The sequence below is a fragment of the Anabrus simplex genome, chromosome X, assembly GCF_040414725.1.
Source record: "Anabrus simplex isolate iqAnaSimp1 chromosome X, ASM4041472v1, whole genome shotgun sequence".
Taxonomy (NCBI): Eukaryota; Metazoa; Arthropoda; class Insecta; order Orthoptera; family Tettigoniidae; genus Anabrus; species Anabrus simplex.
The window spans coordinates 126,231,662-126,256,462 of record NC_090279.1 but is presented as its reverse complement, the minus strand read 5'-3'; the positions used below and the strand labels follow the sequence as shown (position 1 = coordinate 126,256,462).

Below are 24,801 nucleotides of genomic sequence, written 5' to 3'. Positions count from 1 at the left end.
TCGATTAGCGACAAGTCCGATGATCAGGTGGGCTAGGGCAACAGCCTGACATCCTGTGACAACAAGAAGGCACGTGTTCGTGCAACAACATGTGGTCGCGCATTGTCATGTTGAAGTATGCCATCTGGGGTGTCGTGCAGAAAGGGTATGGCTACGGGTCGCAGGTCAAACGTAGGTCAAACTTTTAACAGAGACCTGGACATGCACCAGCTGTGATTCATGTTTGTACCCTACAGCACCCCACACCATAAAGCCTTGAGTTGGCTCTGTATGTCTTGTGTGAATGCAGTCAGTGTGATGCTTCCCCCCTGTCTGCGGTGAACGAGAATGCAGCCATCATTTATAAACGAACAGAACCTGGATTCATCCGAAAAAACTGTCTGCTGCCATTCCTGTTCCCAGTGACGTCGTTCCATACATCATTACAGTCTAGCATGTTTATTCACATTATTCAAAGGTAGGTGGAGAACTGGATTACGCGTCGGTAACCCAGATCGTAATCAACAGGGACGGATTTTCACTCCTGATAGTGTACGATGTGTTACACTGTACCACTGTTGCACCATAGCCGAGGAGGATGCCAATCTGTGCTGCAATGCCATCCGGACGAGGTGTCGATCTTCTCGGGATTGGTCTGGTTGGTGTGAACGGACCCACCTCGTAGTTATCTACGACCTTCTATGAATGTTCTGTACACATCCGCTGCACTGCTGACACACGTCTTCACACACGAGCTGCAATTTCCCAGATAGATGTATCACGTTCTCCCATGCCCATAATTTGCCTTCATTCAAAGTGACTAATTTGACAGTACTTTTCTTGCATACGTCTGCGAGGCATCATGCACCTCTGCTCAAGTCACACTGATCCATTACCTTTGGTTTATAGCGACAACGAGAGCCGCAAGCACAATTTACTAGTCCGTGGTTGTGCGCAGGGATATTGATATTGGACCTTGAACCTGAGGATCGACATGTTTCAAATGCTAATTCTTTCTTCAGAACATAATGCACATATCCTGTGAATATGAACTTCCTATTCCTAGTCTTTCAAGGTGCTCTGGATTTTATGGACATGAGTGTATTTCAATCATTCACAAAGTTCACCAACACCAATAAGTAGATGAGAAGTGATAAGAATCTGTAACAACACAAAATAATAGAAAATGTTATTTCAAGAATGAAGTCCTTCTGAAAAGGAAATTGATATTTGAAAAAGGTTCTCAACCTTTTATGATGGAAGTTGATTAAGTCCTGGCTGCAACGTCTCACGATTGGTCCCTTTGGCACCCTTTAGGGTGTGGTGGTATCTCCCCTTTTAGTGGCACATTCTGGAGGGAATATCCTTTGCAAGGTGCACCATGATCAAAGTAGAGATTCCTCTTACAAGCAGCATGATGATTCCCCTTGTTCCTTGTCTTGCAGGCTTCTTGTAACAGTAGGCTTCATCACACATACATTCAAACACATACACACATACTGACACATACTGAAACTAAAATGGCACATTAATATGTGTTCCAACGATGCCTGTTTAAATGTCAGTCGACAAGTAACTTGTGGATTCAGATGATTTGCACACCACACGTGTTCTGGAATTAATATTGTAGTGGTTATGTCGTGCAGAAGACGAAATAATGTGTTCCCTTTGTAAGATATCACGGCTAATAAACGGCGTTTGGCATAGAATATCTTGTAGAATTGTAGTGGGAAAGCGAAGTGAAGTTGTGCTCTAAAGTAGAGCAGTATGAAAGCAGTAGAGCAAAATCTGAGTAAGTTGAGCGTGGATTACATACTGCCTTTATCAGCCCTCTGTCTAGAAGGTGTGATTAGTTGGAAACCAATCATACTTTTCTTCACGTAATCTTAAAGTATCATGGTTCAAAACTGGTCTTGTGAAGAATTCTGAAAACTTGCCGGGTGGTGTTAGCCTTGAAAATTTTAACTGTTCACATCTGTCGCATGCTAACCTCCTGACCAATAAGAAAGTAGGGATGGGTCGCCACTCAACCATGCAGCTATGAGCTTAAAGGCGAATTTCTCCAAGGTAATCAGATCCTGGCCTTCACCAGAGCTGTTATAAATGACCCACTGACCGAATTAAATTAAGCTTTTGCGGCAGTCTCAGTTTGAACTCCAATTATGCCATTTTCGGGTACAGTGTGTTGTAGATGAAAGATTTCTTTCCACAGTATATACTGCTGTATAAATTATACAGAAGTCTTAAAAGTGTATTATTTTGATATATTGATGCTTTGTTGAATTAGTAAAATTGGTTTGTAGAAATCCTGTGTGTGGTGTGAAAACTGCATTTTCAGTATAAAGTGTTGTGAGAACTTTAAGGTGAAACTATCTATAGACTTGTACAGTGCTTATGCATTGTCATTCTACATTGTTAACAGTTAACTTCTCTGAGATGCCCAGCTATCTTTTAGCTGTTAATGTTAATACTATAATTGGTTTTACAGTAAAATAATGATAATCATTACATTTACTATTTCTTAATTGATATTTCACCCATGTGTCATTGAAATGTGTTTGATCCAACCCTGTCTCCTCACTTTTGGAGATAAATTGACCCGTGAGTATTTCTCTATGCCCAAATACCTTTGATCCATGATTCCCGTTTTGAGCATATACCCTGCAATTTACTAGTATCTTCGTACACTTCTCTTCCAAATATTCCATGCGATAATTCTGGACGTCGGTTTATCTTCACATAAATGTGTACTTTGTTTCTTAATATGGATAGATCTGTGTTGATGTAGGACTGTCAGAAGTTCATAGAACTATTGTGATAAACCTTTTTCTTGATTGTTGTCTCTTTTTCTTTGTCCCTCAGTGAGAGACTTTGCTAGTTGTATTGTGTGCTCCCAAATGTTCACATTGTCAAGAAATGTTAGTTGAAGTGAATTGTTTTACTCTAACTGAAGTGCTGTTAGGTTCAACTTGCATTAGCTTGATCACCTCAAGAATCATGTCATTGGCTGTTCTTCTGTGTAAGGTTCTTTCGTGGGGTTACTTCGGAATGTGTTGCAAGAATATAAGCATAAATTTGGAAGCATTGTCTATCGTAATTACAATGCCGATAAGCTTGATATGTCTCTTAAAGGGATTCTTGGTGAAGGGCATACAGAGAAGCTGCGAAGAAGTAAGGGCCACCTAGATCCGAAGAGCATACGTAGGCAGCCCATCTTGACTTCAAAGGGAAGAAAGCATGCTCTGCATCGAATTTTGGGATTCTACTTTACTCTTTACTTTTCCAAAGTAACCCCATGTATCATAAAATTTTGGACATGTATATGAAAACTTATGTACAAATGTGCATGTAAATCTGGGGAACTGTAAATGCTGAATTTCTGAAATAAAAACTTACTTTTTGACGTATTGTTTGAAATTACATATTAACATACTTTCACAATAATTATTGGAAGAGAAGGAATTCAAGCAATTGCTTCCTTGTTGTACTGAATAACTGGCCATGTAGCTCTAGGCCTGCATTTATAAGATGCTGGGCTTGAACCCACTGTCGACAGCTCGGAAGTGCATGTTTCACATTTTCACAGCAAACAAATGGTGCGAGTGTACCTTAATTAAGGCCACAATTGCTTCCTTCTCATTCCTAGCCATTTTTAGCTCATCATCGCCATATGACCTATCTGTGTCGGTTTGAAAGAGAAATGGTAGAAACCATCAAATAAACAATATGCCGTAGGTTATGTTCAATTAACTTTCATTAATAAGGCTTAAATTTATGATTATATCTGGCCACTGTTCTTTGACTGATAATTACATTCAAACTTTTCGCCTTTTTGTCTCTTTGATAAATCAAGGAAACTAAATTTTATGTACATAGTCAATGAATATTTACATTCTCATAAGTTCCATAGATTCATACTTTAGGAATATTTGTTGCTTCAGTTAAACTATTGTAGTTAGGATACATCTAAATGTGGCTTAGAATTATTGTAGAATAGTTATTTTATTAGTAAATATCATTCTTGCTTTATTATTACTTAATCTTTTCATTCTATTGTTCCTGTTAACCTGTTGCAATTTGGATAATGTAAGTCCGGTTTAGAATTGAAGTGTAGCTATGTAATTAGATTTTAAGTTGCTCGCTTTGGAAAGGCCAGAAATCTCATGACATCAAAGATGTCTGTGAACTTATCTGGTAGGTTACATCCAGCAGGAATGGTGTTGATTTCATTGTGTGCGCAAGCGTGCAAGATTGAGTTGCTGAGGTTCAGCGCTATTCCGACAGCCTTATGTAAATTACACTCGACAGTGCATCCTCTCAAAGTCGTGTTTTCTATGTCACAATCTGGCTGTGATGACCTGGATAAGGAAGAGCATTGGCAGGAACTACGAGGTCATGTTGCAGCGTATCCTGAAGATGAGTTTCCACTTCTCTGTGATGACCTTAATGCGCATCATGGTCACTAAGAATTTTTATAGCTGCCATGTTGGTAATACCTTTGTTATCTGATATGATGATGGAACTCATATTTGAGGTTTCTCTTGTGGGGTGACTGCAGCAAGCAAATTGACCTGATCGTTGTTCAGCACCGTGATCTACGACGAAGAAAGGATGTGAATGTCATATCATCTGACTGTATCCCACCTCTGCATAAGGTAGGCATAGTGGATTTAAGGACCTCTATGCCCCCGAGAATATCAAGTGGTGGAAGCTTAAAGACTAGAAGGAGACCCTAGCAATAACATAAATTTTCCTCTTGTTGATCTTAATGCATTTGACAACATGTAGACACATTCTACAGATCTTTCACTGCAACCGTCACAGTAAACTTGGGTACGATATAACCTAGTTCCTATTGTATTGAATATCTAACGTTCCTATGGATGATTGCAGTCCATGAAGAGTTGTAGGATAAGACGAAGGCATACTGTATATAAATTGGCTTTCACAAAAGACTCCAGCACACAGGGAAAGAATTGTCTTTGAGGAACCTGTGGCTAAGAAATCTGTCGCTGAATCGAGACGCACTCACTGTAATGACCTGTGTACAAGGTGTATCAGAACTATACTGACAGAGAAATCAGGGATGCTCTTCGTGGAATGTTGAGAATGATGGTGCAGTCAGATTCTCGGGGAAATGTTTCCTTGTGAGGAAATTAAAGTGACCTTGTTACTTCCGGTCATGCAGTTTAGATTGATGAACTTGCTCTATTTGCTATGTCAGAGAGTCAGCTGCTGTGCGTCAGAAAAGAGAAGGCAGGGGAAGTGAAATTTGGAGAAATAGGTAATTCTCGATGCGAATGCACAAGTTTCTCGTTCTTTTCGCATAGTTGCTTCCACACTCCGGTAGGCACTGTACAGTTTGTTCTACACGAATTGACTACTATCTGAACCCTATAGAAAGAGAAGACATCTTGTAACAAGAATACAGGCCGCTTTCCAAACCGTTCGCCACACACTACACATCCTGGACATAGTCTAAAGTCACTCACTACTATGCCATAGTGAAGTATACACCAAAGTAGGAGGGGGCCTTATTGAACGTACACTGTAATCAAATCACTCGGCGTTTTGATTCCTTCATTCAGTATTTCATTGAGTTTACAATATTATGAGGGAAGGAATACACAATCTTCGAGCATGTTAATTAATATAGAATATTACTGCGACAAACAGACGAGAGGAGAAACAATCTGATGCTTTCCTTGACTAACATCTGTGTCTTAAATACAGTGTGTTCTTTATCTGTGTGTGCAGTTACAGCTATTAGATAAATGGACTGTGGATATTGCCTGTTTAGAGATAATCCTTTCGAAGTTGTATGATGAAGCATTATCTCTGTCTGCTCATACACTCCACAACACCTCCCTAACCCTGTCTTCCCTGAAAGGCGGCAGCAGCTCTTCAATTTCAATCGCGCACCAGGAAGTAACAATTTAACCTCATTTTCTGAAAAAATATAATTTTTCCCGCCAGTCTGATTGAACCATTATTCTTAACATAATACGGAGAGCATCCTTGAATTTTTGTCGGTGTAGTCCTGATAAACTCTATACACCACAGAGCTCAACGGAAGAAGAAGAGAACTGTTTTCCATCTGACGAAAATTGACACAAGTATTGAGCACACTGTCTGCATTAGAGACAAAGATGACCATTGATTAGAGGACAAACAATAAATCCTCAATCATTGGCAACAACATTTGTAGATATTTCCTGCATTGAATTACCACATCACCCTATTCCTGATGGTGAGTCCCATCTTATGCATCACATCAAAGGAAGTGTAGGGTGCCATTAGGAGTATGAAGGACCAAAAAGCGCCAGGACCGGATGACCATCCAGCAAACTTCTGGAAGATGAGGCAGTTTAAAGAACTGGCTGACAAGCTTATTCAGTGCCAGAGTTGACTCTGGCTCTGTTCTCAGTCATTGGACTGTAAACATCCTTGTGCCTATTTTTGAGCAAAATGACGATTCAGCAGAATGTGCAAATTACCATCCAAATTGCACCCAATTGTACATGAGAAGATCTTTTAGAGTAGCCTTCATTATTGACTGGGTGAAATCGGCGGCATTATTGCTATCCAATGCATCTTCATTAAGGGTGTTGGAACAACTCATGCAATTTTCACTGCCAGAATGCTAATTGAAAAGCACTGAGAGCACCAGCCGGCAGTGTACATTGTCTTCCTTGATACTGGAATTACTTTCAGCCGTGTTACTACGGCTTGTTGCTGTGTACGGTGTTGAATGTTGACAGATTAAGAAAGGTATGAAGTAGCAATTACACAACATGGGAATGTGTATACTTCATTAGTCAATGGGCATCGCAGCCGTCACTCGTGATGCATAGGATATGTCACCAATGGTATGATCATGTCCTTATGTAGTACCTGACAGTACCTGACGCAGTTGACAATTTCACCTAATCCTTTGAAATTACTTTACAATATCCACTATAAGGAACATTGAAGGTAATATACAAAAATTTTAAACTAGAAATGCTGCTGAGATGGGTAAAATTTCTGGGCATATACGAAAGTCAGTTCTTTGAGATATTGATTAGAGTATGTATGAAACAGCTATACCAGATGAATGAATACTTAGTGTAGTAGCACTCTGTGTATAGAGGAAATGTGCTAAACTTAAAGCTAGTAATTACACAATAGTCGTCTTGACTTGTGTTGCATGAAAGCTCTTGGAATGCATTCTTTCTGATTATCTTATACACATTTAAGAAATTACGAACTGGCTCTATAGAAGGTAGTTCAGGTTTAGGAAATATTATTCCACTGAAGCTCATCTTGTGGATTCCAGCAGGATATAGCAGATATAATAGATTCAGGAAGTCAAATGTATCACGATTGACATATCTAAGGATTTTCTTAGGGTAGATCTCGGGAAACTACTGACAAAAAATTAGTGCGTTTGGGATAGATAAAACAATGGCTAAATTGGTGACTATAAAAATATGGCCAAATTATTAAACATTAAAAATTTGAGAATTGAACACATGAGATGTTACCAATTTTTCAGTTCATGACATTAGTACTTGGTATGCACCCCCTTAGTTTTCATGAGTGACTTGATTAGACTGGGCATACCCTCAAACAGTATTTTACACTGGCTCTTTAAATCATCATGACACCACATCTGACCGAGCTTCTTAATCAAGCCTATTTTTGTCGTTATTTTTCTTTGGACTTTTCTTTGCTATCGGCTAAGGATATTCTATGGGGTTCATGTCTGGACTGTTTCTAGGCATTGTGGCAACGAGGCCCATCTTGCATAAAAATAAATTCACTTTGGCCAAACTACTCTTGCACCTGAGCTACCAAACGGGTTCTCAATACTATACTGTTCACGTCTGATAGTTCCTTCTACAATATATAATCGTCCATGGCCATACCAAGAAAACACACTCCAGACCATCACTGAAGTTGGTTGCCTCACTCAATCTGGATGGAATGCTTCTCCTTATCTTCTGACATATTGACTTGTCTCTTCTTCGACAGGAAATACCAATTCGTCACTAAAGCAAACTTGAAATAAATAAAACAAATAAGCCTAGCATTAAATGCAATAAGCTGTAAGGTTTAAAAGAAGAATTTCATACATTTAGTGTGCTGTACGGTTACATCACTTAGATTGGGTTATAATGGAATAATGAATGATAATTTAGGAATTACAGTAATTGTCATGGACTTGCCTGTTTCCATTCATCAGATGACCAATTCTGGAGATTCTTGGCACACTGGAAACTCTTTGCAGCCATAGCAGGAGTAAACTTCGCTTTGCCTTGAGGTCATCTTGCTTTCATTCCAGCATTAAACAGCTCTCGCCTCAGAGTCCTGGCAAATGACCCATACTCTTTTAATTTCTCATGTAAATCCAAACTAGTAAACTTGTGGTTGTTTACTGACAAATTAATCAGTTTTGCTTCCTCCTTGGGGTTGGTTTCTTCTTTTGCCCACAGTTTCCAACACGTTGTTGACATTTTGTCTTGGGCCGATGACCTTCATTGTTAGGCCCGTTAAAACAACAATCATCATCATCATCATCACCATATTTTGTCTTCCCGTTATCTTCACATTTTAAAATTCTACTTGCAGATTGCTGTGGTATTTGCAATCTAGAATCTATTTCTTGTTGTGAATGACGTTTCTCAAGAAGTAGCTCTCTGACAGTGCCTTTCTTGGCGAAAGGTCTCTTCGTCTTCCCATAACCTCAAAATTTGACAGTTCTCTAGAACCACTCTTAAGAAATACAACTGAACTCCTGAATAGTATCAATAATACATGTAATTTACAGAATGCACAGTCTTAACAATAGGTCACATTATTTATTTCCAAACAGCAACAATATGTAGATAATAAAGATAAACAACAGAACATGCTCACTAACAAAAATGACACAAAACCATGTGAATAATGAAATTACATTGTGGTTCTCACTGTAGCCACTGTATGAAAAAATACAATAGTGTGGACCAGGATATCCCAAGTGGAAACTTTGCCTCCAAACAAGTTCAAGGATTAGGCTATAAAGGTCGTTAGTTTATATAAAGGTAGAAATATACCTTTTACCATTAAAATTTGGCCACGTCTGGTGTATTTCTACAAAATAGAACTCAGAGCATAAGAGTAGGTGTAGCTTTATTTGATCCTGTAACAATTATGGGATTGGGTCTCACAGGGTAGTATTATGAGATCTTTATTCTCTGATATATATAAACAATATGAATAATGAACTGAAATAAGTGATGAGGCTCTTTGTAATAAATAAGTTTCAGGATTATGAGTAACTGAAGACGACCTTGACAATATTGTAAGATGGACATCGGGCAATGCTGTACTTGTAAACATGGTGAAAAGTCAGTTTCTTTGTTTCACAAATAGAAAGAGTCCTCTCCGGTTTTATTATTGTATGATGGGTGAAATTTCTTCATGGGGATCTCTGTAAGTACCTAGCTATTCATAATAAGGATATAGCTTCATTATGGTAATCATTTAAACATATTGATAATAAATTTTACAGATCTCTTAATATGATTATGAGGTTTTTTAGGGGTTGTAAAGGAGAGGGCATATAAATCTCCAGCAAAGCCACAATGAGAGTGTGAGACCATCACCAGTATTACTTGAGTAGAGAACAGGAAATGATCCACAGAAATAGCTCCATTTCTTGCGGGTGATTTCTAACAAAAGAGTTCTGTTACAGAGATGTTGCAAAATTTCAGCTGGGGAGACTTGGAGAAAGGAGACAAGTTTTTGATTAAGCAGTATATTCTGAGATGTCATTGGAGAGATGGCTTGGAATGACATTAGTTGATGAATACATTTAAATCATGTTCTTTAAGTCTAGGAAAGGTCGCAACATGAAGATAAGTTTGAATTCAAGGGGACAAATTTTGGCAAATGTTCACTTATAGGAAGATGATTTAGTGATTGAAATAATATGTTTCATATATTTCCACAATCTTTTTTCTATTTAAACAACCAACAGCCCTAATTGCTGTGGTTTGATTGATTCATTGATTGATTCATTCATTGATTGGGACATTAACTGATTTATGCTTTTGGTCTTAATGTGATGTACAGAGGGGGATGATGGATATTCCTATGCTTATGATATAAGTATTGTCCACTTGTTGGTAAAGTAGTGGGAGTACTGTGGGATTATTTGATATTACAGTGAAGTGTTTTTGGAAAGAAAGTATATAGGAACATGGAAATGAACAAAGAGGTGACAAGTCAAGTCATATGTAGGAAGTTGGGAACAGGGGAATATGAATATAAGAGGATGAAGAAAATGGCTAGTCATTGTGGAATTAGGGATCAACAGAAAGAGAAACAGAAGCAAGGAATGGTATTGGGCAATGATTTGGAGATACTGCTTACTATTATTTATTTTCCTAAAATTGTACATGTTCCCATACACGTATGTGTACATATGCTCTGCTGAATATTCACAAATATGTAGCTGATTTTAAATTTACAAATTTGCAATGTTGCCCCCTTTCTATGCTACTGTGTCTACTGCTGTCCAACAGTGTGTTCCTTTTCATGTTCTTATATCTCATCAATTGTTTGAAAAGCAGTGGCAAAAGGGACTCAGGTTAAAAAACACAGCAGGTCATTGTGCAAGTTAGGTTCCAAAAAGGGTAAAAAATAAAATAAATAAATAGAATGTAAATTTTAACCTAATAGAATTTGTACAGTATTATTTGAAGTAGTTGCACAAGTGGTATGTGTGTTGATTATGTTTGTAAAACAGATAATATTATGAGTAAGAGTTTGTAAATTCTTTACATTTATTAAGGATGAGCTGTGTGCTTAATAGAAAAAAAATAGCAAAAATTGTATAATACTGTTTTTAGGAAATTGTCTTCTTCTCTATTGTTTTAAAATTTAGTGCTTGATGATAATGTGTTTTTGTGTACCATTTGCCACCAAGATAGACACCTCTCTTGCATTTAATGGGATTTTCATTTGATTGTTCCTTTCCATTATATATTTTTTAAATGGGAGATAAATTAATTATAGTCTTCTTGTGCCACTATGATATTTATTTTCTCATCTGTTTCTTTTTTAGGCCTATATATTTTTATTTCCTTACTTCTTTCTTCTACTTTTCTTATTTCTTACTGACAGCCTTCCGAAGATACTAAGGAGGAAATATTCATAGAGGAACAAACTGATGATCAGCTGTTGCCATACATCAAAGAAGAAACAAAGTACGTATACTACAAGTCCTATACATTATGGAATATGTTGTACCTATTCACAGTTGTGTTCAGTAGTGGTTGGTTTATCTCCAAAAGTGGCCATTTTCATCAGTTCAATCCTGTCTCTACAAGGTTACATTTAAACACTATTATGTGAAGATTCTATTGTTTAAATTTATCTAAAATATTCAGGAACTTTAAGATCATTTTTAATGTTCCATCATGTACTCATAGTTTTATTCTTTATATATCTACAAAAAGAATCTCTGGTAAAGCTAGATATTTTTGAAGTGTATTTGTTTACAATACCTTTAAGCAACCATGAAAAAGTGTTCTTTCTTTCACTTTCTCTGCATCATTTGTTCATCACATTCGTATCATCTGAAATGCTATCTGAAGCCATTGCTTCCAGATATTCTGAGTAATATTTTTATACGTTCATGCCAACAGTGACACACAGAAAAAGCGATATTTGTAGATTAAAAATTAAATCTACAAATTCGAAATTGTTAAGTTTTATGTTCATTGTAAACAATAAATATTTAAAACTAACACAATCAGTTTCATTAATCAATATAATGATGGCTGAGTTCAATAATGTGATGACTCAAGGAATGTGATTTTGAAATTATTTGGTTAGATTCCATTTTTCTGAACATTTCTGTTCTCTTGTGTGTTAAGTCAGATTCCTCCATTTGTGGACGCCAAAGCAGATAATGTGTTGTAGAAATGAAACTTTGAGGTCAGTTATGCTACATCTTCGGTATCATAGTTTTCAAATAAAACTTGTGCATTGTTGTAAGCGTAAAAAAATTGTGCTATTGAATTTATGTTCATTCCAGTGTTGTGGTCACACTTTCTGATTAATTTTAGTGTTCATTTTCAATCAGGTGCTTCTAGTGTGTTGATTGCAAACATACTTACACAATTAGTATTAACTAATAAAATGGAAAGGTAAAGTGGAGTTTTAAATTTGTGCAGGTTGCCTAAAAAAATTCAGAATTCTTCAAGTAAGTGAATTTATTATCTCATAAAAGTAGATAAATAGGCGGTACATTATTGCTTCACATCTGTAGGTTTACCCTCAAAGTGCCCTACACGTGACCCCCGGGTGGTGCTAAGAAAGCAATAACTGTGGCTGCTGGACCTATCTTTTTAAAGATCCTCCAGCAATGGCAGAAGTATTTAATGGAAATGGCTCTTCTCAGAGCTACCAGACAAGAAACATCGGACCTTTCATCCATGTTTTCGTGCTTAATGTAGAAAGCATCAGCAGAGCAAAATGTGACTACCTATCCAAAGTTATCCTGGATAATAAGATAGATTTTTTGGCTATACAGGAAATCCATACAGCCAATGAAGAAGAGTTTCGGAAAAGGGGCCGCATTAGTGGTTACACGGCTCTTGGTGCAACATATCACAGTGCACATGGTATAGCTACTTATGTTCGTAATAATATCCAAGGTGCCTCACTGCTCTTTCAAAACGAAGACGAAGACATCCATTGCGTGTGGCACATGTTACTATTTTTAACATTTATAAACCCCCAAATGCACAGTGGTCAGGTACCGTACTCTCGACTGCTCAACACCCTGCAGTTTATATAGGCGACTTCAACAGCCATCACGAACTATGGAAGTACTCGAATGACAATGAATGTGTAAAGAAACTCGTAGAATAGACAGAAATGAACAATCTCCATCTGATTTTTGACCCAAAAGATCTTGGTACTTTCCAGTCAGCTGCATGAAATAGGGATTTCAATCCTGACTTGTGATTTGTTAGCTGCAATGATGCAGGACATCCCTTACATACCAGTCGTAAAGTGTTAAGGCATTTTCCCCACAGTCAACATGGCCCCATTGTAGTGGACATTGGCATCAAAATTCCTGTTGTACGGTCAATACCACATGCTCGGAGGAACTTCAGAAATGCAAATTGGTTAACATTCACCACTGAACTGGATAAATGTGTTCGGTGGATTGCTCCCAAGCACAATTACAAGCGTTTCGTAGATGCAGTTATGATGGCGGCTAAGAAGAGTATGCCATAGAAAAGAATACATCCCTGGTTGGAATGTAGAGACTGATGCACTCTATAACGAATATCTGCATACTGGTGATGAAGACATAGCTGATGAACTTCTTTCCAGCATGGATACTACCCGGAGAGAACGGTGGATTGAGACACTGGAGAATATCCACCTAACTCATTCCAGTAGAAGATCTTGGGGGCACCGCAGAAAACTTGGAGGAAGGACACCTTTGGTGAAGCAACAGCCTGGAGTTACTCCGGATGAAGTAGCATCTCACATCGTCACAACTTCCCAAACTCCATCAGGTAAGAGACATACCAAATACATACGGCGCCAGCTCCAAACTCTGGAATCAAGAACACCACGCACATCAAGGTATTCACAACCGCTTACGGTGCAAGACATCAATGCTGCTCTCAAAGACGTTAAACCAAGTGCAGCTCCAATTTTGATGACATTCATCCAGAATTTCGCATTCATTTAGGGAAGAATGCAAGAAGTTGGCTGTTAAGGTTTTTTACCGACCTTCTACAGAACAGACAACTCCCAGCAGAATTCAAACGAACGAAAGTGATTTCCATCTTGAAACCAGGTAAGCCTGCCAATGACCCAAGCAATTATAGACCAGTTGCCCTTCTTTTTGAGAGGCTATTCCACAACAGAATCAGCGCAACTATTTTTCAGCATATTACAGTTGATCAAGCTGGATTCAGGCCAAATCGCAGCTGCTGTGATCAAGTGCTTTCACTGACATTCCACATGGAAGCAGGTTTCCAGAAACAACTCAAGACCTCAGCTGTATTCATTGATCTTACAGCAGCATTTGACGCAGTCTGGAGGGAAGGATTAATTTACAAGCTTCTCTGAATTGCACCCCGTAGGACCATCGTGCAGGTTATAAGCAATATGTTCAATGACAGAAAATTTCGAGTGTGTATGGGAAATAGTATGAGTAGAGAAAGGAAGCTCAAAAATGGTTTACCTCAAGGATCGGTACTGTTGCCACTACTGTTCAATTTTTATATCTCCGATCTCCCAGAATGATCATCGCAAACATTTTGTTATGCTGATATCATAACACTAGCCACTCAAAATCGATACCTTAGTGTGACAGAAGAAGTGCTACAAAGAGACCTGATTTCACTTGAAACGTACTTCAAGAAATGGCAACTGTGTCCTAACTCTAATAAAACAGAAGTGTCATGTTTTCACCTGAATAATCGCCAAGCTGGCATTAAACTTCACATACGTTTTTGTCACCAAGAACTTCGGCATAGCAGCTATCCCAAATATTTGTGGATTACACTTGATCGCACACTATCTTACAAACAACATCTTATGAATCTGTCAAAAATGCTCAAAACACGTAATATTATCCTTCAGAAATTGTATGGCTCAAGTTGGGGTCCATCAGCAAAGACTTTATGATCTGCTTTGGGACTGGTATTCTCGTGTGGTGAGTACTGTGCACCAGTTTGGCTGGATAGCCCATATACAAGACTAATTGATACTCAACTGAATGTTAGCTTGTGGTTAATATCTGGTACTATCCAGTCCACATCCCTTTATTGGCTCCCAATTCTGTCAGGTATAATGCCACCTGTTTTAAAAAGATAAAATGCTCCCATCCCAGAGTTCATGAAATTAGAAATGAACCCTCAACTGCCTGTTTTGGATGATATTCCTGTTCTCAAGGTAACGAGGTTGGAGTCACCACATCCAACTTTGCATGATGCTGTCGCATTGACTGATGGAAATTTCACCCTTTAGAAGAATGGAGAAGTCGCTGGAAAGTTGCCACAGACAGTTCCTTACACAACATCTTTTCTGGTGAACGTCACCTCCCGCGTAAGATTTGGACCGCTGAATTGGGTGAGAACAAATCATGGACGACGCAGGGATGCCCTTTATAAGTGGAAATATATCTCATCACCAGAGTGCGACTTTGGTGCATCTCGGTAGATGATCCCCATATTGTAAGTGAATGTACACGACGTTCCTACACAGGTAGCCAGAGTGACTTTTTGGAACCAACAGAGGAAGCTCTACAGTCGATCACTCAACTGGAGATTCTGTTATAAAACATGTTTCTTGTCTGTGTATATTTGTAAATACTATATATATTAGTATATATGTATCTAAGTTGTTGCCCTATGCTAATAATAATAATAATAATAATAGGTAAATAACGTTGTGATATAATATTCTTTCAAAATTGTAATTATTGTCACTGACCTTACAAAGTACCACAAGTGTATGTCCTGTTTTAAAACTTTTAACAGTAGTGTTTTTGAACTATAGTTGTGACATTGCTAATTAATTTTTTGCTGTCGCACCTTTGTTGGTTACTGTGTGAAGTGATCTTTGATAATCCGTGGGAAATGATTGTATAGTCTCGGATTGGTGCTCTTAACCAAGCCCTTGTATCAGGAGGTCATGCGATGGCTAGTCATAGCCTAAGGTTTGACTTCAAACCAGATTTGTGATGGAAACTATGAATTCTGAATGGTTTATTTGATTTTGTGAGTGGTTATAGTCTTCTCGGCTCTTATGTGATGCACTGACTTGTTCCTACTGTACTTTCACAACTAGTGGCAAGAAATATTCATGTTGGTCCTCAGAACTACCAAGTACCAGCGCACACTCTCTGTTTCTTTGTCATTCATGTGTAACGGGACACAGTAGGCTACGTTAGAGAACAATCTTGTATTATGACCACCAGTAAAAATGTTGCTTATAAATCCTTTTCACACACAAAATCATATTTCAATTTTTGATGGAGTCTAAATTAGCTTTCTACTTTCTAAACATATTTTGTGCAGAGACCAGCAAAGCGACATGCATTTTATGTGTCTTCTTTTTTCTTGGCATATATGTCAGAGGACAGTCCATTGTTTACGTATTTAGTCCATTTTACATCATAGATTTTAGATGCTTCTGAAGGATTCAGTCGGCCGGATCTTATCTGCTACTTCCCACTTTGTTTTAGTTTTATATCTCACCTCAGGCGCTATTGTTTCCTCACTCTCATTTCAGCAGTCTACAAATATCATGCTGCAACTTAAATGACTTCCTTTAAAATGTCTAAACTATTTGCCATGCCAGTTGGGTATTGAATTACATAAGAAAAGATTTTAAGATTCATAAAATTTCCTAATTGCTGACTTGTGGAAATATACGTATTTCTGAGGTTACCAATTGGTGTTGAGATTACCTTCCATTTGTGGAGAGACACATCGCCCTGAGCTAAATAGTGATGAGGCTTACTTCCGTTTGTGTAGAGACACATGGTCCTGAACTAACCACTTAGTTATGTGGCTTCCTTCCAGGCTTAGGGCGTTGAGTGTCACATGGCCCTGAGCTGACCACTTTGTGCCACTCCTCCAGGGTCTTCATATTTATAGACTTAATTGGGGTGAAAATAACAAATTGATTATTCTGATCGTCTGCTATCTATGATGGAGTTGTGCAGAAATATGAATTGCAAAATTCCATTCATGCTAGAATGAACTGAGGGACTCTCCTCTTGGTGGTACTCATAGAATTTCACCGGAAATATGAACTGTCACTCCTAATTAATACAGCTAATCCTGAAATTTTTATTTTGTTGAATTATATATTTTTCTTTATAATGCGTTTATAGGAGTCACATAAACACTAAATCCAGAAGCGTTTAGCCATTCAAACACTATTTTGTGAAAATACGTTTTTATATATATTGGACATAGGCATTAGGGAAGAAAATTTGAACATACAATAAACTAATTTGAATGTTAGGATGTGTAAAATATCCATTGCATTTCATCGACTTTCTGTGTAATAGTCTGAGTTTCCCAATGTATCGTCCTCTACACGCAACACATGCCCAAACCAGTGCACACGCCTCTCCCCAATTTTCTTCTGGATCGGTGCAATGCCAGAACGTTTTCTAATAACATCATTTGAAATGTGATCTAGTCTAATTATGCCAGCCTTCCACCTAAGCAACTTCGTATCCATGATGCTTAGTTGGCGTTCTACCTCTAGAGCTGGGCAGTATTCGTTGCCGTAGAAAACGACAGGATGGATATCGATAGGACAGATATCAGTTCGGTAGAACATAGTTTAGAGATGACCCTTCGTCCAAAGTTCGGAAGGGCGCCTGTTGTCATTCTCCACTTCAGTCAGGCCTTGTATATCCTTAAGTTGACTTCATCAGTAAGTCGGCCATAATCATAGATTGTGGAGCCAATATACTTAAATACCTCTGCTCGTGCTATATCTTCAACGTCAACATGCATGGTTCCAACTTCTCGACGATGTAATGCAATGTATTCTGTCTTTTTCTTGCTGAGGCGCGGGGCTTATTGCGCTAGTCGATTGTTCCGGTCTTCTGTTTGATGCTGCAGGTCTAGCTTATTCTCTTCAGCCAAATGATATCATTTGCTTAGAGAAGTGTCCATGGTATTGGATTGCGCAGGTTTGTGGTAATTATGTCCATCACAAGAATGAGCTGCAGTGGTGATAAGCCGGGGCCTTGATGGACTCCTGCAGTTATGCGGAAGTCATCAGACGCTCCTGCGGCAGCTTGAACACAACTCATTTGTTCTTTGTAGAGCAATTATACCCTCTCAGCAAGGTGCTCTCGAATGCCATGTACTTGTAGGGCTGACTGATTAGGTCATGAAGTACCCGATGTAAGGGCTTCTAAGGGTCCAGAAATTTGTGATGAAGCCTCTTATTCTTTTCACAGTGTTTCTCAAGTAACAGTCCGGCAGCATGGGTTTCTCTTATTGCGCCACAATTTTACACAAAGCCAGCTTGGCTTGTTGTATGTTTGTCTAAGTCGCTAATCCTTTTGTCGAAGATTTGTTCTAAGTCTCTCATTGCGAGGCTCGGAAGTATGTTCGGGCCGTGATTAGAAAAATCGCCAGGGCTTCCCTTATTTCTGAATTGATACTCCGTCGCTAGTCTGTTTGTTTTTGACCTTCTTTGATGATATGGTTGAAAAGCTTGCTTTAGCCACACTGCTGCATCCCCCCATTGAGAGAAACAAAACTCTGCTGGAAGATAATCGGGACAGATGGCATCCCCTGGTTTCATTTCCTTCAGCATAGTCTGGACTTTAGTGACGTCATTTTCCTACGTTGGACCTTCAACAGAGGAGGTGATTAGGATTGGTAGATACGGAAATTCCATGATTGAGAAGTTGTCAAAATAGTTTCACCAGTGTACTCGCGCTTCCCGCCTGTCCAGTAGCAAATCGTCTGTTTCCTCATTGATGCCGTAAAAACGTTGGACTTCTGACGTTTTGCGATGGCTCGATTGACTAGCCGTTAAAAATTCCGCTCGAATTCGCGCATCTCATGTTTCACATATAGACCTGCCTACCGGTTTGATTTTGTTGCGGCAAATACCTCCTTCATTTTACGAGTGGCTGCCTTGTAGGCATTCCAACGAGCAAGAAACTCGTGGTACAGCTGCTTCTTCAACCGTACTGCATATTTAACATCTTCATTCCTTGGCCATATGTCATGTTTAATCCTTCGTTGTCGTCGCCCTGACTTAATTGTTCCAGGAATAGAGCGAAAGGCGTCTTTCAGTTTAGTCCGGCTCACTTCAACTATGGTGATTTATGACTCTGTAACTTTTGCAACGACGTTAGTCTCCTTCTTCAGGGGCAACCATTTGATCCCAATTTGTGTATTTCCTGTGAAGTATTGGGCTCTTGGTGACTTTATCCACAGCTTAGATGACTGGTCGTTGTTGCATCGCAAGGATTTAATAAGGGGCAACTGTTATCTCTAGAACATCTTCGAGATTTCACCCCCTCACAAGGATGTAGTGAATGCGAATTGGATGGGAGCCACTGTAGTACAGAGTAGATGAATATCACTCTTTTTGAACCGTGTGTTTGCGATGATCAGTTTCTGCATAATCGCGAATTTGTTGTTCATCGTCGTTCTTTTCTCCATGTCCATGAACGCCATGGACTGTTTGTTCTTCTTTACTCGGTCCGACACGTCCATTCAGATCAGCGGCAGCGGTCTTCTTGTCAGGCAGTGCCCAGAACGCATCTTTGGTTTTCCTGCGCACGTCAGTTTGTGGAGCGTTGCGCTGAAAAATTGGAATTTCCTTCTCTCCCCAATGCGGACGAGTTACATCAAGCGATTGTCAAACTTTTGCACCTCGGAGACTGAACGGTCAAATTTAGCTGATATGACAATATCAACACCATGAGCTGTTCTTCGGTTTCTGTTGTACACCAGTTAGTAACCACACCTCTTTTCACATGACTTTTCTCTATTCCATCTTATTATCCGCACCTCTCAGATGCCTACAAGCCTTCTCTCAAGCGCAGTGGCTTATTCGCTGCTTCACCCAGGCATAATTCAATGATGGGATACAAAATGGGGGTACTAGCATGGTTAGCCGTCACAGCCCGTGCGACGGTAACCCTAGCATACGTTTCATGCTTACTGGGCACTGGCAATGCGCGTCCCTTCCAGGGGCTGCACTAACCTTGGCTCCGATACCATGAGACATATTTCTGTAATGATGTAACGGTATTATTTTACGACCGGCTTGTCTTGAAGCATTTAAGGGCTCATGACGGAAGGTAGTAACGCAGCTGCGGACATGGAGACAACAGATGCCTTTTGCAGCCACTCCTCTAGAGAAGAAACGCTACCCTCTTTTCTGCATTATCTTCCAGAAATTTAGTGTACCTCTTCCGCCATCTGGTCCCTAGTGAACGTCTCTATCTCCGCCAAAGTTGCCATTAAAGACTTTGTACTTGTTTGGTATGCGAGAGCTTTTATATTTTGCTCATGTTCATCAGCAGGCCAGCGGGGAACCCTTATCCGTCACCTGGGAAGCGCCACGTGTTACAGCAATATAGCTGGTTCGTGTAGAATATTTATCAATGCAAAATGAAACATTATTTTACTGAAAACTAATTGTGAACCTGATAAATTACTTGTCACAGGAATCACGTATTCGCGTAAAGAAGAAGGGTTACAGGCTTTTGCACCTTTGCTTGGTGTGATATGCCACAGAACGCATGACATACTATCCAGTGTCGTATTTTCTGCCTCCTGTTGTCTAGTGGTGTCAACATCAATATCTTGTTTGATGATCAAGAGGTTTAGTCTGTCATATCTGGAATCAATGTACCCCTTTCATTTGTCCGCTTATTTTCTCCAAAGAGTGCAGTAACAATGCATGGTCGAGCCTCCCATTACTTTGCTTGTGAGCCAGTCATGCATTCGACTGGGCCATGTGAATTCAGTTCATACAGCATGAATTGGAAAGTACCAGTTCATGTTACGATATATTTTAGCCTGCGTGATCGATTTTCCCATGTGGCAGTTGTAAGCGGATCTCACCTTTAACCAAGAAATTTGCATTTCCCGCCCTTCTTCCGTAGAATATGTAGAACTACTCTGTGGTGGGGAGACAGGCTCAGAATTGGATGCTATCCAACTATGTTATGAATCCACTAAAAATAATCACGTTGCCCGTGATCTTTTGAAATAAATAGAATAATATTCCTTCTTTTGCATAGCAGCAATATCCACTACGGTGCAATTCAACGTCTTGTCATCTCGAATTTTGGCTCAAGCCTTGAATTTCATGCTCCTTCTATCCGTATTGTTAAAGTAATACGTGTAAGAATAATCAAGGGGATGATAGGTTGCGTTAGGTTTCAAAATCAGAATATTAGAACATTGTAATAAAACGCTACCACCAATGCCATATTCTGTGTTGCCTTCATAATGTCTTTAACAGCAGTGTCTTGAGGAGAAAAGACAGTATCAATGCTAGCGAGAGAGCCGTCGTATACTTGTTATATTTCAGCTTTTCCAGGATTTCATCAGGATTAGTGGCTTCCGTGTTAAATACAGGAATTAAGACGTAGACTGATGTAGTACATGGTAGTAAGTATGAACGTCCTTGTATAAACCTACCGTCCTATATATAGGTTGGCTATGTTTGATTGCACATCAAAGATACATTTTTCGGAAAAGCGACACAGTGACATAATAAAATGGTATAGTGATATGATAACAATGCACAAATACAATATGTATATTTGTGTGACAAAATAACATTCATAAAAGATTAGCCATGTTTCAACAGATCTTGCTGAATGTCGACAAACGTTCTCAACTTTATTCATATCTACAACACAGACATTTTCTCAAACAACCTCAAGAACAAGGTCCTTTACAAAAATTATTACTTCCCTGCGACAAAGCGCAGAGTGCTTCAACAAGATCAAAACTCCAAAGCATATGCCGTTCTTTAGGTAGGAGAACAGACTACGGATTTCGATAGAATTAAATGTGCTGGATTAAAGAGCTAGTACGAGTATGTACCCTTTTAGGCTGGACCACTTCTCATGCTTTCTTCAAAATTAACTCGTACATTTCTAAACCGTGACAAGTTTCTTGCTCGTGATATCGTGATTAAGAAAAGACGCAACATATTCTCGTAACAAGTGAAAGCTTTTGAAATTTAACCTCAGATGATGTTTACTATCAAGAATGTAATGTTTATGAGTAACGAGCTCTCTGCACTGGATATCAGTGATTGGAATGCCCAGTAGAAAATCCCCTGTGTGAGAGTTGTAGTGGATTTGGCTGTTGAACTATTGGTCACATGGTTTTAATTTGTCACTGTAGATCGAGACCCGAGGTGAGCTATAGAGATCATCAACCTCCGGACGGCGGATCATCTAGTTTTAGGTGTACTGTGTGCAGTGAAGTCCTGGCTAGGAAGTTGGACCTATTGCGACATGTGAAGAGACACAAGGAAAATCGAACCCTCAAGTGCAAATCATTCACAAGCAAAGGCAGTCTGACCGTTCATATCCAGACCCATACAGGCGAGAAGCCATACAGGTGCAATGTCTGTGGCAAATCATTCATAAAGAGAAGTAGGCTAACCGAACATACGCGAACCCATACAGGCGAGAGCCCATACAGCTGCAATGTTTGTGGCAAATCATTCACAAGGAAAGGTAGTCTGACCGATCATATGCTGACCCATACAGGCGAGAAGCCATTCAGCTGCAATGTGTGTGGCAAATCATTCATACAGAAAGCAAATCTAACCGTTCATATGCGGGCCCATACAGGGGCGAAGCCATACAGCTGCAATGTCTGTGGTAAATCATTCATTCAGAGAGTTAAACTAACCGAACATATGCCGACCCATACAGGGGAGAAGCCTTACATCTGCAATGTCTGTGGCAAATCATTCACACAGAGATGTAAACTAACCGAACATATGCGGACCCATACAGGAGAGAAGCCTTACAGCTGCAATGTCTGTAGCAAATCATTCATTAAGAAAGGCATTCTAACCCGTCATATGCGGTCCCATACAGGCGAGAAGCCTTACAGCTGTAGTGTCTGTGGCAAATCAATCATACAGAGAGATAAACTAACCGAACATATGTTGACCCATACAGGCGAGAAGCCTGCAATGTCTGTGGTAAATCATTCATAAAGAGAGGAAAACTAACCGAACATATGCGGACACATACCGGCGAGAAGCAATACAGGTGCAATGTCTGTGACAAATCATTCGCAAAGAAAGTCAATCTGACCGTTCATTTGTGGTCCAATACAGGCGAGAAGCCATTCAATTGCAATGTCTTTGGCAAATCATTGATAAAGAGAGGTAAACTAACCGAACATATACCGACCCAAACAGGCGAGGAGTCTTACAGCTGCAATGTCTGTGGGAAATCATTCACAAGGAAAGGCTTTCTAAGCGGTCATATGCGGAGCCATACAGGCAAGAAGCCTTAGAACTGCAATATCTGTGGCAAATCATTCTCAAGGAAAGGCAGTCTGACCGATCATATGCGGACCCATACATGCGAGATGTCATGCAGGTGCAATATCTGGCAAATCATTCATACAGAAAGGCATTCAAACCGGTCATATGCGGACCCATACAGGCATGAATCCATACAGCTGCAATGTCTGAGGCAAATCATTCATAAAGAGAGGCAAACTTACCGAACATAGGCGGAGACATACGGGCGAGTCATAAGGAGAGGCAAACTAACCGAACATATGCGGACCCATACAGGCGAGAAACCTTACAAATGCAATGTCTGTGGCAAATCATTCACAAGGAAAGGCAGTCTGACTGATCATATTCGGACCCATACAGGTGAGAAGCCAAATAGTTGCTGTGTCTGTGGCAAATCATTCACAAAGAAAGGCAGTCTGATCTAACTGTTCATATGCGGACACAAACAGAAGAGAAGCCATACTGTTGCAAAGTTTATTCCACTGAAGCACAACTTGTAGGATTCCGGAAGATATAACAGATATCCTGGATTCAGAAGGTCAATTGGTCTGTATCGCGACTGACCTGTCTAAGGCATTTGATAGGGTAGATCATTGGACACTACTGGCAAAAATGAGTGCAATTGGACTAGATAAAAGAGTGTCTGAATGGGTGGCTCTGTTTTTAGAAAATAGAACTCAGAGAATTAGAGTAGGTGAAGCTTTATCCTGCCCTGTAAAAATTAAGAGGAGAATTCCTCAAGGCAGTGTTATTGGACCTTTATGTTTTCTTATATATATCAATGATATGTGTAAAGAAGTGGAATCAGAGATAAGGCTTTTCGCAGATGATGTTATTCTGTACAGAGTAATAAATAAGTTTCAAGATTGTGAGCAACTGCAAAATGATCTGTATAATGTTGTCGGGTTGTTCCATTTTCAGATTAAAGCTCGCAAATGAGCTGTTTTAATTCAGTAATGGCTACTATACGTCACCCATATCCAATCCCTCCTTCAACGCTAACGCCCCTTCCTCCCCAACATCAATAACTGAACCACCGCCGTCTCAATCTATATATGTAGGATTGAGACGGCAGTGAACCGAACTGCCGAACCTTACCCCCACCACTACCGCGTGCAAGGGTTTGACAGCGGCATACGTCCTACACTTCCGTGGGCCCGGCTCAGACTGAATACTTTTGCCCTCCACCCGCGTGGGCGCTTTTGTACATCACGTCACTCACCCTAAGCCCACGTGACCAATACGGCAGCTCCTATTGGTGGAAACATCTCCCGATTGCTATTGGTCGATTTGAGTTTGACAACTTGGACCACGTGGGACGACCAATTTTTTGACGTTGGTGACATTTTGCTTTACTTTGATTTGTATGCATTTATCTGTTATCTTCGTTTGCGTGTTTGAAGGAAAAGTACAAGATATTTGAGGTAAGCATCCTTACTGTTCTTGTTTTACTAATCTCCTGAGGCGAGAACATGAAAACATACCACACCAAGGCAAATGAATTTCGGATAATTTGAAACATAAGTGCGGCCAGTATCCAGTATTCGGGAGATAGTAGGTTCGAACCCCACTATCGGCAGCCCTGAAAATGGTTTTCTGTGGTTTCCCATTTTCACAGCAGGCAAATGCTGGGGCTGCTTCCTTCCCATTTCTAGGCCTTTCCTGTCCCATCATCGCCATTAGACCTATCTGTGTCGGTGCAACGTAAAGCAACTAGCCATATCATAGTTGTCCCACTGTGGGTAGGGC

The 24,801-nt window shown here is 39.6% G+C and overlaps 1 protein-coding gene across 1 annotated transcript in view; it reads left to right on the top strand.

Annotated features, from left to right (window-relative positions):
• The window catches only part of LOC137503344 (zinc finger protein OZF-like), a 150,972-nt gene extending 128,235 nt beyond the window's left edge, over nt 1–22,737 (top strand). The window contains exon 6 of the mRNA XM_068230902.1: nt 21,987–22,737. Coding sequence (XP_068087003.1) covers nt 21,987–22,737 — 751 coding nt within the window. The remainder of the gene's footprint in view (nt 1–21,986) is intronic.
• The last annotated feature ends 2,064 nt before the right edge of the window (nt 22,738–24,801 follow it).